The sequence below is a fragment of the Dreissena polymorpha genome, chromosome 9 (assembly GCF_020536995.1).
Source record: "Dreissena polymorpha isolate Duluth1 chromosome 9, UMN_Dpol_1.0, whole genome shotgun sequence".
Classification (NCBI taxonomy): Eukaryota; Metazoa; Mollusca; class Bivalvia; order Myida; family Dreissenidae; genus Dreissena; species Dreissena polymorpha.
The window spans coordinates 17562671-17582772 of record NC_068363.1 but is presented as its reverse complement, the minus strand read 5'-3'; the positions used below and the strand labels follow the sequence as shown (position 1 = coordinate 17582772).

At 36.8% G+C, this 20102-nt stretch overlaps 1 protein-coding gene across 2 annotated transcripts in view; it reads left to right on the top strand.

Annotated features, from left to right (window-relative positions):
- Window positions 1-18661, top strand: part of LOC127844119 (CCR4-NOT transcription complex subunit 10-like) — a 30017-nt gene extending 11356 nt beyond the window's left edge. The window contains exons 8-18 of one of the 2 annotated variants that reach the window (XM_052374130.1): window positions 464-625; window positions 4104-4315; window positions 5389-5504; window positions 5915-6049; window positions 8740-8817; window positions 11233-11346; window positions 13873-14003; window positions 15351-15401; window positions 16724-16845; window positions 17548-17620; window positions 18412-18661. In XM_052374130.1, coding sequence (XP_052230090.1) covers window positions 464-625; window positions 4104-4315; window positions 5389-5504; window positions 5915-6049; window positions 8740-8817; window positions 11233-11346; window positions 13873-14003; window positions 15351-15401; window positions 16724-16845; window positions 17548-17620; window positions 18412-18530 — 1313 coding nt within the window. In that variant the 3' untranslated portion in view covers window positions 18531-18661. Of the gene's footprint in view, window positions 1-463; window positions 635-4103; window positions 4316-5388; window positions 5505-5914; window positions 6050-8739; window positions 8818-11232; window positions 11347-13872; window positions 14004-15350; window positions 15402-16723; window positions 16846-17547; window positions 17621-18411 lie in introns of both variants that reach the window. The other variant, XM_052374129.1, reaches the window with a different exon arrangement.
- The last annotated feature ends 1441 nt before the right edge of the window (window positions 18662-20102 follow it).

Below are 20102 nucleotides of genomic sequence, written 5' to 3'. Positions count from 1 at the left end.
GACGTTCATTTCCAGCTTTTAATTTTGTTGTACATTATTTTTGAAACATATCACAAATTATCTGTTATATTACATACAAGGTGATGTCTGATTCAGATTGACACCTGACACATGGATATGTAACATATGTTGGCCAAGTGAAGCCCTGACGGTTATTCCGATTTACACCTGATACATGGATATGTTACATATGTTTGCCAGGTGAAGCCCTGACGGTTATTCCGATTTACACATGACACATGGATATGTTACATATGTTGGCCAGGTGAATGTCAAACAGTTATTCCCATTGACACCTGACACATGGATATGTTACATATGTTGGCAAGGTGACAACATGACAGTTATTCCAAATGACACCTGACACGTTGATATGTTACATACAATTTATGTAGGCCTAGTGAATGTCTGACAGTAATTTTGATTGAACTTGACATATGGGTATGTTACATATGATTTTCAGGTGAATGCCTGACTGTGATGCACTATAACAACATGGGCTGCGTCTACTTCCACCTACGCAAGCACAACTTGGGCATGTTCTATCTGCGTAAGGCCCTGCAGGAAAACGAGAACGTTGTGCGCGAGATGAGACGGTCCACAGACCAGAATAGACAGCATGGAGGTGATAATGGTAGGGCTTCACAGCCTTGTATCAGAGTGTTTCTTGTAGAAGAGAATGGGAATTACGCTATTGGGATATTGTGCCTTGTTTGGTAATTTAAATGTGCATATGCAAGAAATATAAATAAATGCACAAGTGTGGAGCGCGAGAGTTTTAATGCCTTTAAGGCGCCTCTTTCAGTGGTAGCAATCAAAATTTACCATTTTATAGCATAAAAACATTCATATATCATAATACAATTGAAATTGTGTATTTTTATGCCCCCGGATAGAAAGATCGGGGGTATATTGTTTTTGGCCTGTCTGTCATTGTACGTGTGTGTCCAAAAACTTTAACCAAAACTTTAACCTTAGTCATAACTTTTGCAATATTCAAGATAGCAACTTGATATTTGGCATGCATGTGTATCTCATGGAGCTGCACATTTGGAGTGGTGAAAGGTCAAGGTCATCCTTCAAGGTCAAAGGTGAAGAAAACAAATTAAAAAACTTTAACCAAAACTTTAATCTTCTTCATAACTTTTGCAATATTGAAGATAGCAACTTGATATTTGGCATGCATGTGTATCTCATGGAGCTGCAAATTTTGAGTGATGAAAGGTCAAGGTCATCCTTCAAGGTCAAAGGTCAAATTTATGGCTTCAAAGTGGCACAATAGGGGGCATTGTGGTTCTGACAAACACATCTCTTGCTAATAATTAGAAAATAATTGTGTACGTTTAATGTGCTTTTTCAAGATTACTTAAAACGTGATACCATTTTTCCATGCTATCACAAGATTTGGGTGCCACGATTTACCCAAATTCACCTAAATACGCTTAAAATACCCAAATACTCATAATTTTGACACATTACAGCATGTTTATCCATATTATTGGACTTTTTATGCTGTGTTGTGGGCCTGTCTGTCATTGTGTGTGTGTGTCCCAAAACTTTAACCAAAAATTTAACCTCCGTCATAACTTTTGCAATATTGGAGATAGCAACTTTATATTTGGCATGCATGTGTATCTCATGGAGCTGCACATTTTGAGTGGTGAAAGGTCAAGGTCATCCTTCAAGGTCAAAGGTCAAATATATGTGTCCCAAAACTTTAACCAAAGCTTTAACCTTCTTCATAACTTTTGCAATATTGAACGTAGCAACTTGATATTTGGCATGCATGTGAATCTCATGGAGCTGCACATTTTGAGTGGTGAAAGGTCAACGTCATCCTTCAAGGTCAAAAGTCAATAAAAAAAATCAAAACTTTAACCAAAACTTAAACCTTCATAACTTTTGCAATATTCAGGGTTGTGATTTTTACGCGGATGTCCCGGAGGTCACTTCTGAGATTCGCGTAAAATCGTTTTAAAAAATGTGGGGGTACCACCGATTCCGCAGACGTATTTCATAAGCGGCCCGAAATATCTGCGGCCCGCGAAATCTCTCCGCATTTTACACTGGTAGATTAATCTGCCTAAGCATTTTTAAAACGAGCGATATAATTGGCTGTCGTTTCCCAATCTTCCTATTAAAATCGGTTTCTTGAAAGTGTGTGGTATTTCTAAGCTGAATTCGTTTGCAAATGGCGCCGTTGTTAAGCGAAAATTAAGATTATTGAAATGACAAATAGCAATTGAATTAACGACTGACATCATATAGTTTGATAGGAATAATGAAATGTGTTCGCCTAAGACTACGTTTTGGATACAAGCAACACATATTTAGTTTAGAAATGTGCACCGTGAATTTTTGTCACGGAAACCAGTGTTTGCAAGTTGGATTTCAGTCTACTTGCGAAGTGAAACAATTTAGAAGAGTATTGTTCGAACATGGAAATACCTGGTAGACAAACATGATTTGATTTATATGTAAGTGGATCTGTGTATAATCAGATTCATATGCATATTCTGCTTTATTATGTTTGTCACGCTGTTCAGTTAACTGAAATAGCATTTAACTGAAGATGTGAAATGCATGATATTGAAAGGTAAACAAATTAAATATATTAATTTAACTCAGTTTAATACATCATTAACAAAAGAAGAACACTCAAGTGTGTTTGTTTATATTTAGTCCATTTACTGTAATTCAATACATTGAAATACTGCTGCTATTGATCACAATAAATACTGTATACTTTGCATCCTCAGTATGTTAAATGTGAAGTTTAATAGGTTTTTGTAAAGAAATATTGTTATGAAGTTCAAGAAATTGTTTATTTTAATGTCTGTTTTAAGGTTTGTCATTTCGTTTTGCCTGACGTTCGCGTAGTCAAAATCAGTCGACAGAATTTTCCTCCCCTCTGACATTGCCACAATCACACCCCTGATATTGAACGCAGCAACTTGATATTTGGCATGCATGTGTATCTCATGGAGCTGTCAAGGTCAAGGTCTAATATATGTGTCCCAAAACTTTAACCTTCTTCATAACTTTTGCAATATTGAACATAGCAACTTGATATTCTGCATGCATGTGTATCTCATGGAGCTGCACATTTTGAGTGGTGATAGGTCGAGGTCAACGTCATCCTTCAAGGTCAAAGGTCAATAAAAAAATTCAAAACATTAACCTAAACTTTAACCTTCATAACTTTTGCAATATTGAAGATAGCAACTTAATATTTGGCATACATGTGTATCTCATGGAGCTGCACATTTTGAGTGGTGAAAGGTCAAGGTCATCCTTCAAGGTCAAGGTCAAATATATGGCTTCAAAGCAGCGCAATAGGGGGCATTGTGTTTCTGACAAACACATCTCTTGTTTAATCAAGTGAAGCAATTTTAAGAAAAATGTGGTAGTTTAATATCTTAACCCTAACCCTATCTTAATAAAAATATGGTCAAACATGTCATAGTGAGTCAAAATTATTTAGTATTAGGGTATTTTGAGCGTATTTGGGTGTATTTGGGTAAATAGTGCTGCCGTAAGACTTTGTGTAACTCAAAGTGTGAAAATAATGGCCTTGTATTGTTAAGTCATTTTGAAGGTTTTTGATGCTTTGCTACAGTAATAGCTAACTAAGAATTTTGAGAACCCTATCATTGAAAATCATGTCACTATGAACAACAGCTGAAATTTATATTATTGAAGGGCATGTTGCGCATAACACTACCATGGTATTGCAATTTTTAAGAGAATAATATATTTAAAGAAAATGAATAATATAGTTATTCTTCTGCAAGTTTCGGTAACTGCATTGTACTGTTCAGTGGTATTTGATACTAGTGTTGAATTAGTTGTGCAGATTGCCACTTAACATGTGAATTCACCAAAAATAACACCAACACAGTTTAGCTTCCCATTTGTTCACTCTTAAATTTTGTTAACATCTTTAGTTTCCATTCATCAAACAACTCGCACTGCCAAAGCCATGCTCTTTCATTGCTTTTAGATAAATTGTAAACCGTTCAGTTTGATTTAAGAAAATGCAATAAAATTCTCATGCTACTCGTGGAATAAAAAATGTATGCTGCTAATTTATCCCTTGACAGGTTCAAATAATAAGTCGCTCTCCGGTCGACCACTTCACTGCCTTGGAATGAGCCGCCATTTTGAGCTCATGTACAACATGGGTATCCAACTGCTGCATTGTGGGAAGGCCCTGCCGGCGTTTGAGTGTCTCATAGAGGCCGTGCAGATCTACCACATCAACCCACACCTTTGGCTGAGACTGGCTGAATGCTGCATCATGGCCTACAGAGAGGTAACCAGTCAAGTCATAGCCATAGCGGTGCTTTAAACCTCTCCGTGCTTAAACAGGGCTTAGTGCATGTCCGTTACGATTCTAGAGTTGGTCTGTTAGGTTGGTCAAAAGCTGTACATAGCTTATGTTATATACATGTTATCTCATACCGACCATAAATAAATTATGATTTGATTTGATTAGAGTCTGCACAGTTTTATAAGGAACAGCACTTTACGCTTTAATGGTGTTAAAACAGTTTTGGTTTAAAGGAATTCTGTACTGTACTGTAGCAAAAATCCAGTTCAGGCAGAAAGTAAGGTCCCTGATAAGCCAGCACAGACTGCACAGGCTTATCTGGGATGAAAGTTTTATGAATGCTTTAAGCCCTGGGTTTTTTCAGAGAGCAGCTCATTTGTATGTTTACTTCCTATGCATACAGTAACTGTAGTACATCTCTACCACATTGTGGATACAGAAGATGTTTCAACAATCTGGCACTTTGGTGCAATCACTGTGTATACAATACATTTGTTTTTATGCCCCTGCTAGTGTGGCATATAGCATTTGAACTGTCTGTCCGTCCGTCCACCCGTCCAAAAACTTTAACATAAGCCATAACTTTTGCAATATTGGAGAAAGCAACTTAATATTTGGCATGCATGTGTATCTCATGGAGCTGCACATTTGGAGTGGTGAAAGGTCAAGATCATCCTTTAAGGTCAAAGGTCAAAAAAACAAATCCAAGGGAAGTAACAAGCGTTAAAGTGAGATAATTTCTATTTATCATTTGGCAGATACAGATCATTTTTACATGGGAAGTAATATTTTTTAAAGGGATATAATCAAAACAAAAATAAATAATTCAAAGTAGGGGGCATTGTGTTTCTGACAAACACATCTCTTGTAACTCAATACATATACTAACCAGTGTAGAAACATATTTCTGCTGTAATATAGACTATCATTCAGACAGCATTTTTATGATCTTAGGGAGTGAACTGGACTGCTAGCTATGAGACTCAGTCCTGGACCTCTTAATATGAAGATTAACTCTTGTATTCCATCAGATAATGAATCACTCCTAATTCCAGAACAATGAAGATGACCGAAGGCTCTCAAAGAGGCAATCTGTGATTCAGGGCAGCGTTGGAAGTGGTGTGCACAGAAAGCTGATCCTGGGACCTGGCGTCAACCAAGACAAAAATAGGTGACATTTCTTGACTTAGTTGAACCTTTTATACTTCATGTTGATTGTGTCATATCAGTGGCATACAGAGACACTATCAATCCATTTTCTGGGAAGCACAGGTTTGCAAATGTGTTCGATTTAGCCCAAATTATGCAATGCCTGTAGCACTGTACAAATATATGTATAAATATATGGTTTACAGGCTGATGAATTTAACCCAGTTCAATGTACACATAAATATGTCAAACCATATAAAACATCCTTTATTTCACATCATTTAATGTAATCTTTCTTACTATATTTAATACCATGGAAATCTTCCTAAATTTCACACCATGAAATTCTTTCTAAATTTCACACCATTTTAGTCTTCCTATATTTCATGCCATAGAAATCTCCCTATATTAAAAATCTTCCTCAAATTCTAGTGTTGGGACACCGGCCATTCCTGCAGCCACCCTAGAGTTTGCCTCCCTATGTTTGAGGAACGCCCTGTTGCTGTTGTCAGGGGTACCAGAAACCATGGCAACAGACCAGGCTCAGAATGAGGACAAGGAAGATGGGTAAGGGAGATAACTGCCACTACAGTTAGTCAACCAAAATTTACAGCTATTGCTCTTCTATTACTTTTTTCTTACTTTATATTAGTCTTTTGATATTACGGTAGAACCGTTAAAATGTGTTTATTTGCAAAGTTTGAACTTTCAAACCAGTACACATGTCACTAATTAACCAAATCTACCAATATAAACAATCAATTTACATATTGTATTTGTTGTTATTCAGCAAACAAACCCCGTTCCCCCAAATTATTTCTCTGTTCTTTGTTAATCAACAACCTTGGCCCCCTATATTGTATCACTTTTCTTTGTTTTTAACTAAAATTAGCTCTGTTATTCAGCCAATCAAATTCCCCATATTTTATCACTGTGTGCCCTTTTTAGCTCACCTGAGCACAACGTGCTCATGGTGAGCTTTTGTGATTGCCTTTTGTCTGTCGAGCATCGTCCGCCGTGCGTTGTCCGTCGTGCGGCGTCAACATTTGCCTTGTTAACACTCTAGAAGCCAAATTTATTGTCCAATCTTCATGAAACTTGGTCAGAAGATTTTTCCCAATTATATCTTGGATGAGTCGAAAATGGTTTTGGTTGCTTTAAAAACATGGCCACCTGGGGGTGGAGCATTTTCCTTATATGGCTATATATTGCTATAAGTATATCTTGTTAACACTCTAGAGGCCACATTTATTGTCCGATCATCATGAAACTTGGGCAGCAGATTTATCCCAATAATATCTAAGAAGAGTTTAAAACTAATGCTGTTTGGTTGAAAAACATGGCCGCCAGGGGGCGGGGCATTTTTCCTAATATGGCTATAGTAAAACTTGTTAACGCTCTAGAGGCCACATTTATTGTCCAATCTTCATGAAATTTGGTCAGAAGATTTGTCTCAATGATATCTTGGCTGAATTCGAAAATGGTCACGTTTGCTTGAAAAACATGGCTGCCAAGGGGCGGGGCATTTTTCCTTACATGGATATAGTAAAATCTTGTTAACACTCTAGAGGTCACATTTATTGTCCGATCTTCATGAAACTTGGTCAGAAGATTCATCCCAATAATATCTTGGACGAGTTCAATGATATTTTGGATGAGTTGGAAAATGGTTAAGTTTGCTTGCAAAAACATGGCTGCCAAGAGGCGGGGCATTTTGCCTTATTTGGCTATATATGGCTATAGTAAAATCTTGTTAACTCTCTAGAGGCCCCTTTTATTGTCCGACCTTCATGAAACTTGGTCAGAAGATTCATCCCATTAATATCTTGGACAAGTTCAAAAATGATGCTGTTTGGTTGAAAAACATGGCCGCCAGGGGGCGGGGCATTTTTCCTCATATGGCTATGGTAAAACCTTGTTAACACTCTAGAGGCCACATTTATTTTCCGGTCTTCATGAAACTTGATCAGAAGATTTGTCCCAATGATATCTTGGATGAGTTCGAAAATGGTTTTGGTTGCTATGAAAACATGGCCACCAGGGGGCGGGGCATTTTTCGTAATATAGATATATATTGCTTTAGTGAAACCATATTAACGCTCTAGAGGCCACATTTATTGTCTGATCATCATGAATCTTGGCCAGACAATTTGTCCCAATGATATCTTGGATGAGTTCAAAAATGGTTCCAGTTGGTGGAAAAACATGGCCGCCAAGGGGTCGTGGCATTTTTCCTTATATAGCTATAGTTAAACCTTGTTTACACTCTAGAAGCCACATTTATTGTCTGATCATCATGAAACTTGGTCAGAAGATTTTTCCCAATGATATCTCTAACAAGTTCGAAAATGGTTCCGGTTGCTTGAAAAACATGGCCACCAGGGGGCGGGGCTTTTGGCCTTATATGGCCTCATGAATCGTCATGAAACTTTGTCTGAAAATTTGTTTAAATGATATCTTGGATGTGTACAAAAATGGTTTTGGTCTGTTGAAAAACGTGGCTGCCATGGTGTTCACTAGTCATGAAAGTTGGTTAGACCATTTTGTTCTAATGACATCTTGGGCTTCACAGGACAGATCAGTTCCTTTGAATCTCAGGTGAGCGACTTTGGGCCTTTCAGGCCTTCTTGTTTGGAAAACTTGGCTTAATGCTTGTGCCTAAAGTGAAATCGGCTCAGGCTTATCAGGGACAACACTTTTGCCAGTTCTGGAGTTTGTTTAGAAGAGACCTCTTTAAATGAAAAGTACCAAACAAGCGGAAAGTGTCGTCCCTGACAAGCCTGTGCACACTGTGGGATGATAATTTACAAGCATGCATTAATATAAGCCCAGTTTTCCCAGAACGCCTACTTTTCTCAGTTATTTAGCAAACTAGGACTCCCTTCATATTGTACTATTGTTTTTTGTTAATTATCAAACTTGGCCCCCATATTATATCAGTGTTTCTGTTATTTAGCAAACTAGGATCTCCTCCGTACTGTATCATGTTCTTTGTGAATTATCAAACTAGGCCCCCATATTGTATCAGTGTTTTCTGTTATTCAGCAGACTATGACCCCCTTGATACTGTATCATCGTTCTCTGCTAATTATCAAACTAGGCCCATGTTCTTTGTTAATTATCAAACTAGGCCCTAATATTGTATCAGGGTTTTCTGTTATTCAGCAATCTAGGACCCCCTCCATACTGTGTGTTATATATTAATTTTAACTAACAAACTAGGTCCCCTTATTGTATTAGTGTTTTCGGTTATTCAGCAAACTAGGCCCGGAGGCTGTGTTTGTGCAGGCGCCTCCTGGAAACCCAATGAGAGCCACTGAGGTCCACAATCTCAGGTATGTCCAGACTGGTTAACCCATGAGAGCCACTGAGATCCACAATCTCAGGTATGTCCAGACTGGTTAACCCATGAGAGCCACTGAGGTCCACAATCTCAGGTATGTCCAGACTGGTTAACTCTTTACCACTCAGATACGCATTTTGACCCATTTGTTGTCCCTTTGAAATTGTAATTTAATATAAACGGGCCTTTTCAGGTTTTGGTAAATTTACAAAAAATTGTTTCTCAGGGCTATAGATAACAAGTGTATTTGCGTTATTACACAATTAAAATAACCACAAAAGTAATTAAATTCAAAATAAAGCGTACAAAAACGCAAATACAAATTTAATAACGTAATTCCCGAAACAACATTGCGTCATGAAACACAATTATTACAATAACTGGGCATATTTTTAGACTGGTTATTTTCCGTACAAAAATGTACCGGATAGTTTATATGCCGTCCTATGAAGAAAAGAAGGCAGTCTTTCTAGCGGCTTTCAATCTTTGGGGTATTATTGTAATTATTTTTTTACCCGTCCGATTTCTACTTGCATTTCAAGGTATTTAACTCAAAATGACCCAAAAATGGGGCGCATAGCTTTGAACAGATATAACTTCATCAATTGAGCAGCGATTTCACAGCTCGGTCTTATTCAATGCAAAAATGAATGAACTTTGATCAGAAATTCAGTAATTGTTTGTAGTTATGTACAGGTACCCTTTTGAATTCCATTTGTATAAATATTAAAGTAACCTTAGTAGATTTTTATTATATTATATAAGTCATTCCCTTAATTACCCAATTGAGTTAAAAAACCGGAAGTGAAAAACCCAATTAAGCTCAAAAGTAGGGGGTGAAAATTTTTGCTAAAACTCTATTGAATTTACAAAAACCCTATTGTTGTCAAAAACAGGGGGTTGATTACCCAATATACCCCAAAAGTTATCTATAGCCCTGGTTTCAGATTCGCAAGTTTTCGTTGTAGTGATGATATTTGTGAGGAAACAGTAACACTGAAAATTAACCATTCTCTAAAAAATCCATTACCGGGGTATATGCAACTTTTGACGATTTAAAAACCTGGAAAATTTAAACCGTTGTAATGCGAAAGGAATGAATATATTTGAGAGTTCTGGTGTTGTCATTATATTTTGTAATTCTACGAGGATTGCTATAAAGTATAAAATACACCAGTCATTGTATGAGCGGGGATGGCCAAGTGGTCTAAGCGATAGACTTTTTCTCCAGGGGTCAGTGGTTAGAGCGCAGTTGTGAGTTACTTTACTTTCTTTAATTTTATTCTCGTATTTTTACTGGAGCTTTTTAGATCCAATGTTTACATTTATCAATATAAAGCATTTAATGACAAACTTCAATTCATGCCAAAATCTGTGAAAAGGCCCCTTTAAGACATTTCTTAATAGATTTAAGTTTGAAAGGCTGCATTTTCAACCCAGGATACTAATGAGCAGCAGACAGCATAAAACCTGAACAAACTGCGAGCTACTCGCAGGCTGTTCTGCTTTCATGCTGTTTGCATAAAGCCATTTTCACTTTGCTTCTGACCTGGAAAGGGTAAAGGGATGAAACTGTCCTGGGGCCATATTCTTAAAGCTCCTCAGTGAATGTTTATGCTGATTTATTGAAGTCTTAAAACACTTAAGTCTGTGTTAGCTCATCTAAAGTAGCTTATATTTTAAATGGTTGTACTCTGGAAAGATCAACTGATGTTTTTTTATGTCCCTCAGTCTATACTGGGGGACATATTGTTTTTGCCCTGCCTGTTTGTTGGTTTGTTTGCGTCAAACTTTAACATTTGCCATTACTTTTGCAATATTGAAGATAGCAACTTCATGTTTGGCATTCATGTGTATCTCATGGAGCTGCACTTTTTAAGTGGTGAAAGGTCAGGGTAAAGATCATCTTTCAAGGTCAAAGGTCAAATATATGGAGTGGGCATAGTGTTTCACAAACACATCTTGTTTAAATATGTTTCTATAATAGAAAAGTGATGTTTGTCTGTAGCAAGTTAATTTGGATATATTTAATTAGTTAAATTTATGTGTGATTGACCTGTGTCTGAATGCAGCAGCTGTTGATGCCTTTATGGTAAATCTATAGTAGTAGTAGTAGTAGCAATTTTCTGTTAGTTCAAAGCATTTTCAAGAATAGACATGCATTTCTTGAAGAAAAAATATTTATTACTCAAATAATCACCATCAATATTAACACGAACAAATGGCAATTTTAAATACATTTAAATACCTGTCAATGATGTAGTTAGTATATCCTATGTACTGCAGCTTTAAGACATAGGAGAAATATAATAGTCTCTGGAAGTATTACTAAATTACCTGCAATAGATTATATTTTCGTGTGCATTATTACCTGCTTTTTGGTACCCTTATCTGGCCCATGTTTCAGATGTTCTGTGCTGTGTGCCAGTGCCTATGTGGCCCTCTGCCTCAACGACTACACCATGGCTCTTGACTACGCCAATACGCTGCTGAAGCAACCCAGAATCTCCAGTGCACAAAGGTGAGGCTGAGACTGGTCGGGCCCTATATTCAACCCACAATTCTTAGATTTAACCCTTTACAACATAGAATAAGATACGTATTTTCACGCATTTGTAGTTCTTTAGAAAGTTTCATTTAATTAAATACCTTTCTTACTAAATTCAAGTTTTATAGACTTCATTTCCAACCCTTAGATACTGATGAGCAGCAAACAGCATTAAACCTGACCAAACTGCGAGTAACTCGCAGGCTGACCTGGTTTTATGCTGGTTGCAAAAGCCATTTTAAGCTCGACTATTATATATGAAATATATATAGTTGAGCTATCCTACTCACCCCGGCGTTTCCGTGAGCGTGCAAATGTTAAAGTTTGCGTACTACCCCAAATATTTCCTATATCCTTTGACATATTGCTTTTATATGTTGCATACTTGTTTACCAACATGACCCCAACCTATAAACAAGAGCAGACCACTGTATCAAGCATTTTTACATAATTATGGCCCCTTTTACACTTAGATAATTGAACATTTTGCTTAAATTGCCATATCTTCTTTATTTATGATCACATTTTATTATTACTTTGACAAAACAACACTTACCTGGATACCACAATGGATTCCACCCAAACAATACCCCACGCCCCTACCCAGAATCTCTCCCCCTCCCAACCTCCCCCCCACATTTTTTTTTTAAACATCATCTAATACATTACCACACCCCACATTATACCCCCCTCTCAACCCCCTCCCCCACCCCAATTTTTTTTTCTTTCCGTTTTTCTTTTTGAAAGATCGTTTAATAAATTATTGAATATGAACAATTTCCCCATGATGGCTTACATTTTACTGTCAAGCACTTGAATAGTCAAGCATCTGTCCTCTGACAGCTCTTGTCACTTTGCTTCTTATGGGGGAAAGGGTTAACGCCACAGTCCAAAAATACATGTTAAAAATAGCTTGCAGAAACCAATTGTAATGGACATTGTACTGATCAAAATAAAACATGAAAACGTTGAACTCTGGAAGTTAAGATTGATTTGATAAAACTGAACAGCATAAGTTTTCTACTTGCAATAGTATGTGATGCCTTGGGAGTAGACCTAGTAAATACTCTGACTTAATACCAAGCATTAAGTGTGTAGTCTCCGTATGCCAAACGCATTTTAGCAGAAACATAATTAAATGTATTTTTTACAAACAAATAAGCCACGCTCCTGGAAAACTGGGCTAAATCAGAAATAAATCAGGGTTGACACTCATAAAAAGGCTCATAGGTAATGACTGGATTTTTCGTTTATGAGAGACTTTCTTTTAATGAACAATTTAGAACAAGAAAAAGATATACGGCATTGATAGTTCAAGGAATGAGATCAAGGATAGCGAATGTCTTTTTCTGTGCAGTTCTTAGCTGCATCACACGCAGTACGGGATGTTACGCGGAGTTTTCGCGGCTTATTTTACATTATTACATATTGCTGGTCATAAACCTATAGATACAAAACTGAAAACCAAAAGGAGAATGGTAATGAAATTAAAACATATGAGTCAACCGGCCACACACGAAGTATCCGTATTTATAGGCGCGTTCTTCGAACAAACCTGTTTTAGTGGTTTGTCGGGCATTGCTATTTGATTTGGTTATTAACAGTATCGAGAATCATCGCGCTCATGCTTAATACATTAGTCAATATGGTGGAAAAATTATTGTTAAATTAATCAAAAATAATATTTATCATTGTGTTGTTGAAAACACATTAAGAATCTATTATTGACATACCATAATTATATTGCTGGATATCTTCATTTAACATATTTCTGGTCAAAAGAAAATTCCAGGTCACCTACTTACGGATAGCGTCTTTATTATATAACGAGTATTTTACTGGCCGCGAACTCCGGTGATGACCTGTATATAAACTCTGACATTCACACACTGGCAGCTAATTGACCCGATACATCGCGGGTTGAAATGCAATGCATTAAAGTGAGGCCTCGCTTCCACTGCTCTTTATACTTTTACATGTTAACATGTTGACAGGAATATGGAAGTAAGTACTAAATATGAGAACAAAGCCTTAAAGTATATACGCTTTTGGGCTGGTAATTCTCTGAAAATAAAAAGTGCACCCACAAACTGTATTGATGTCGAGAATTGAGTGTAAAACTGTTATATCTTTTAAGCCTTTTCATTAGAGATAAAATTGTTTCATGCAGTAAAACAGTGTTACAAAGACACGGATATGTTTCCAATGTTCTGGTGGTATACTCAAATCAGCCAATGGAATAAATGAAGTGTATTCATTCGTACCTAGCCACGGGAAATTTTATTTTAATTTTATTGGACACTTACAAAGGTCAGGTAAGGTGAAAAGCTGGCTTAATACAGCTACGCCGAAAAAGAGGATAGTGTTATCTCTGATTTTCCTTTTCAAATGCAAGGCCTAATCTGGGAACACACTTTAGGCACATGCAAAGAAACCCTTATCAAGGCTCATATTTGTGTACACATCTTTCATCGTGATCTCTCTTCTTTTGCCCTACAGCTATCTGGCGCACATGTACATGGGAGAGGCCTTGGTGTCCCTGGACAGGATAGCAGACGGCATACAGCACTTGAACCCGGAACTGGTCACAGATGTGTCCACCACCCTACCAGATAACAAGCCAGACCAAGGTAAGTAGACGGTGGTATGCTGGTTTGTAGATGCGCATACAGCATTGGTTTTCTGTAAGTTTTTTATGATGTTGATTTTTTTGTACAAGAGGAACAGTTACTGATCACAAATCTAATGTACGGACCGTTCACATGTTTTTTACAGTGGCGTTACATCGTGTAGGATGCAGTGAAAAAAAATGCTTGTTAAGTTTGTTTCAAACATATTCGACTGGCAAAATCATTTACAAATTAATTTGTTCTAATTGCTTGATATATAGTTTATTACCGGTAGGTGGCTTGTACAACAAATGGATGACCACATTTAAGAAGCACTGCCACACAATTTAACTTATGGAATTAGAATCTGTAGTTTGAATATACTATAAAGCCTTCAGGAATTTAATATTGACCACCCCTATTATAAGTCTCCTACCAGTGTTTCATTGAGGGGACCATAGTTTTGCCATCTGTCAGTCTGTATGTCTGCAAAACTTTTGTTATAACTCTCAAAGTACTGAAGATAATATGAAACTTGTTAGAAAACTTTGGATATCAGATCAACCTTTGTCTGCTGGGACTTTCCTTCATCTTTGGTCTGTTTGTCTGTCTGCAAAAACTGAAATAACTAGAAAATTATATAGGATTTTATCATTATACTTTTATAGACAAAGAGTTATGAAAGAATTAGGCCTACCTGTGACTGTTTAATTATCCAGAAACTTTATTTGCACCAAATCAATGCAAAGTGTTTGTGCAGCAATATTTTCAATCATTGTTTGAGAGAAAAAAAACATAAATACAAATAAAAACTTAACCCTAATGCTGCTGTGACAAGATTGACATGGAATTTAATTATGAATCATCACATGTTCATATGTACATGTATATATATAGGGCAGTTCAAAAGTAATTCACAATATTTAATCAAAAGGAGTTTTCGCTGAAAGAAGACAACATAACTAGTTTCAATACAGACAGAACCATGTTGCATGTTGTGAAATTGTTATGCCAGCCCCACACAAAACTGACTGCTCTCAATTTTTGTCATAGTAGAAAGAAGAAAACTATTTAAGCTCATAAAATGTGTCAGTACCTTAGGAATAGAAATGGGTAATATTTTATGTTTAGACGCAAGCCTTTTTTTAATTACCCATGAAACCTCTCAATTTTACAATTATTTACCAATGAAAATGCCCTTTAAATGTGGCTTTGATATCCAGTGATAAGATGAACTAAGATTGAGCTAAGCATAGAATTTATGTAGCATTGGGGCCTGGTCTACAAGAACAGCAAAATGCTCATGGCAGTTATTATACCGTGGAAGTGTATCTATTATTGATGATTATCTATATTTTGTATTTTTAGACAAAGGAAATATGGACAAGTCCGATAAAGATTCGGATCCTGAATTCAAAGGTGGGTTTGTGAGATACCTATTTCAGTAATACCGAATGATATTATTATTTCTACTCTTGCAGTACTTAAGTGAACACTTCTAATAAATGTTTCTGTATGAAATTGTATAATGTCTGTAATAAATGTGTCAAGTAAAGAAATTTACTGAACAGTAGTTTTGGGCAGATACAAAAACGCGGACCAGTCTGCAGACGATATAGATTATATAGTGATCTGCGGACCATATAGACAAAGAAGGATTATGGAATCTGCGGACGATATAGACAAAGAAGGATTATATCGAATCTGCGGACGATATGAACAAAGAAGGAAACTGCGGACCATATAGACAAAAAAGGATTATCGAATCTGCAGACGTTATAGATAATTCAAAATTTATAAAACATTTGAAAAATTTAATCATATTATAAACAGTATTATTCAATAAAAGATGCTCTATCTTGAGTGGAATAGTATGAAAACATTTAGATTGTTTAATCTTAAATAACTGATGTGCTAATCATCCATAAAGTACGTAGTGTCTGTTATTAAAATTGGATGTGGAATAAAACTTGGTTTTACACAAAGTATGTAATCTAATTATCCTTTCTTCATTGAATCAACGCTAAACATATTTTAAATATCATTTCTTGTTAGCCAGTCACACCATTCAGTCTATTATGGTATTTTTCCTTCTTTGTTTATCATGTCCGCAGTTTCCTTCTTTGTTCATATCGTCCGCAGATTAGATGTAATCCTTATTTGTCTATAACGTCCGCAGATTCGATAATCCTTCTTTGTCTATATGGTCCGCAGTTCACTATATAATCTATATCGTCCGCAGATTAGTCCGCGTTTTAGTGCAACCCGTAGTTTTGTCCTAAAATGGATTAGTTTCGAATTGTTTATTGTAAATTTATTATTAGCCATAGACAATCGGTCAGTTAACCATCTCTCTGAGTTGACCAGTACAACGTGTATGTTCATGCCTGTAACTCACAACTGCCCTTCTGTAATCAGATGAAGTTGCAGAATGACAGTAGAAAGTATTTAATTGTTTCTTGTTCTGAGAAAACTGGGCTTAATTCATGTGCGAAAATGTTGTCCCAGATTAGCCTGTGCAGTCTGCACAGGCTAATCAGGGACGACACTTTCCGCTTTAATGGTATTTTTAGTTTCAAGGAAGTCCCTCCTTACTGACAATCAAGTTAAGGCGGAAAGTGTCGTCCCTGATTAGCCTATGCGGACTGCACAGGCTAATCTGGGACAACACGTTACGCACATGCATTATGACCAGCTTTCACAGAACGAGGTTGATATGCCCTGGGTGTGCTGTGTTTCAGGTGCGTTCTACCCGTGGACACCGCGGGACCAGCGCACTGCCCGGGCCATCATGCAGTACAACCTGGCTGCAGCCCACGCTGTGAGGGGAGAGTATGACAAGGCCTGGAACCATCTCAATGAGGTCAGGGGCCATAACCTCCGTGTGTAGTTGGAGAATCTTAACTTGCGCTCTATATCAGAGAGCTTATTTGAATATAAGTTACTTTGTGAATTATTAATATCTTAGTTTTTTAGACCTTTAAAGTACACTATATTAAATAAATTAATGACCCATAAGCACACAAAATCAACGTATGTTTTGTAAAATATTTCGTAAAATGAAGTTGACCCATTAAAATCATTAACTCCTTATAATTTCTTATAGCAATAGCCAAAATTTCAACTCATATGTGGTATGGTAAAAAAGATTTAACAAGATCCAAAATGCTACTTTTTATTTTTTGTGCTTCTATTTATTCCACGTGAAATTCCCGCGACGATATCGATATATGAACATTTACGAGCCATCATATGGGGCTAAAAAATAATTCCAATATTTGAATATCAGTCTTTGAGATTTGCATTTTTAAATAACTAGCCTAGCAGGCTTTTCACCTTTCTAAACTAATTTGTACTTACTGGTTATAATTTTTTCTGGCCCAAATCTCGAAGACAAAGTAAGCAGAAATGGGTTACCTGATTGAACGAAGTATTGGAGTTCAGCAAATTTTAGTCTATTTAAAAATAAATCATTAAAAAATTGCTAGCGATATGCTTTACATCCTGCAATGTTTCTTGCAAACATTAAAGTTTCATTAAAGTCCCTTTTTGTACACTTTTGTAGAGTTCAAAGTCTATAGGGACTCCTCTGCCTGCGCAGATGTATTTCCTGAAACTGTACCTGGACCTAATTGAAGGTTAGTTGACTGTTTACTTTTGCAATTGTATCCTTTAGTTAAGGACTTTTGTCATAAGTCTAAACATTATATTTCCTGCATCATAAATATTCCCCTTCATCAAAATATGTGCTTGTAATACTTAATATATAAACATATATATATATATTGTATTCATGTATTTTGGCTGAGCACTATAACTTGTAGGTTGCACCTTAAGTAAAGTGTGTGCAACGTTAAGTTCAGCCCCTGATCACTTTCATACTGATCACAAGCAAATGTAGGCAATATATGTAAGGTGTGAAGATAAAGTTTTTCATGGTATGGGCATATTGGTTGCAGGTCATAACACCTTTAGTTGAGAATGAGCATTCAAATTGCATTTAGCCCTTTCCCTTCTTGACTGAGGTGTTTCTTTTAATAATCCCATCCTGTGGCAGTGTAACCCTTTACCAATTAGATACGCATTTGCAGTCCCTTAAAAAATTAAATTTAAGTGAATACCTATCTGACTAGATACAAGTTTTAAAGGCTTCATTTCCATCTGCGAGTTTATACTCGCTGGCTGTTCTGGTTTTATGCTGTTTGCGCATAACCATTTTCACTTCCATTCTGATTGGAAAAGGGCTAAAAGGTGTGATGCCTATCTTGCAGAAGTGATGAAACATGCTTTTAACGATACACCATGTGTTATATAGCCACACCTTCCTATGAATCCCAAATCCCCAAAATAAGGCTGACATGTCGGCCAAATAGGTTCAATGTATTATCACTACAATCGCATAATGTGATAATGTTGTACCCATTTCCAGGCCGGCGAAAGATGGCCCAGTTCGTGATCAAGGACCACTTCGGTCATGTGACACCCAACAGGATGGAGATGAAGACCCCTAAACCGGGCAGTAACAACGCGTCCTGGAACAATGAATAGTGGTACGAGTCCTGGGACAATGAATAGTGGTACGCGTCCTAAAACTGATTAGTGATTACAGACATCTGTGTGATAGTGCTATTCATATTGAGCGAGTGCATGCATGTTGTAATAAAATTGAAAAACCTGAAGTTTTTGTTTGAGTTTATATGAGTGTAACTGTTATTGGCTCATATATATTAGCGCAGGTCATCTTTTAAAGGTTTTTTTTATTTGACCTTTAAGAGTTACTTTTTTGTACACAATTAGATTATAGTTTTAATTTAATTTTAAATAAGGTTAATGATGCAAAGCAATGTCATTGGCCTGGGGAAAAAAAGACTGGCACAGAATAAACCACATTTAACACATGGTGAAAACTATTTAATTGAATATGCATTAGAACCTCCTAAACAGAACTTTTCCATAACAATCAAGCTTACAGCACAATGCTTTATAATGGGACAAGAAGTCTTTAGGTATTAATATATAAAATGGCTGATTCTGCTTAATGGCAAGTTGGGGTAATCAGTCCTGGCCTCACTCAATTTGAACGAATGCTTGATTTAAGATAAATATCTGTTGTAGAGATCAGTACAGGTACTAATTTCATGCAATAATCTGAATTTCCTTTTCCACACAAAAGAGGAATTATTCTGCAAAAAACCTTGTCACAGGCTAAAGTGTCAGTAACATACAAATAAAGTACTTGAATCAGAGGTAGGAGGAGAATGGCCCCATAAAGGATTTCATGACCTATCCCCACACAAATCATGTGACCAGGCTTGAGCACAATCCTAGGATTTGTAGCTATGGGCCCTACCAACAGAGCTGTCTGGTCTAGTGTTTTTTAACAAGATCCCCCCCCCCCCAAACAGGGCCTTGACACTGGATAAAGCCAATTTAACACTTAATGTCACAGCGACCTTGACCATTGACTAATGACCCCAATTTCAATAGGGGTCATCTACTGTCCAAGGCAAATATCAAGCCAATCTGTCCATTTGTTGACAAGGTATTAATCGGAAACGATTTTCACACTTATTGTGACAGTGACCTTTGACCTAGTGACCCAAATTTTAATAGAGCTCGTCTACTGTTCAAGGCAAATGCACATGGGAATTATCAAGCCAATCAGTGAATCAGTTGACGAATTATTGATCGGAAACGATTTCACACTGTGTGACAGTGACCTGTAACCTAGTGACCCAAATTCCATAGGGGCCATCTACTGTCCAACACCAATGCACATGGGAAATATCAAGCTTATCGGACCCTCTGTTTACAAGTTATTGATCAGATACAATTTTCACTCTTAGTGTGACAGTGACCTTTGACCTAGTGACCCCAATTTCAATAAGGGTCATCTACTTGCAAAGGCCAATGCAGATGGGAAGTATCAAGCTGATGGGGTAATCCGTTTACAAGTTATTGATCAGAAACAAATTTATCTACCGACAGATAGACCGACCAACATCTAGCAAAGCAATATACCCCCTCTTCTTCGAATGGAGGAATAATAAAAATGGTAGTAGACACGATCTTTAGCTGTTGCATACAAATGGTTACCCTTGCTTTTCCAAGTTTAAATAT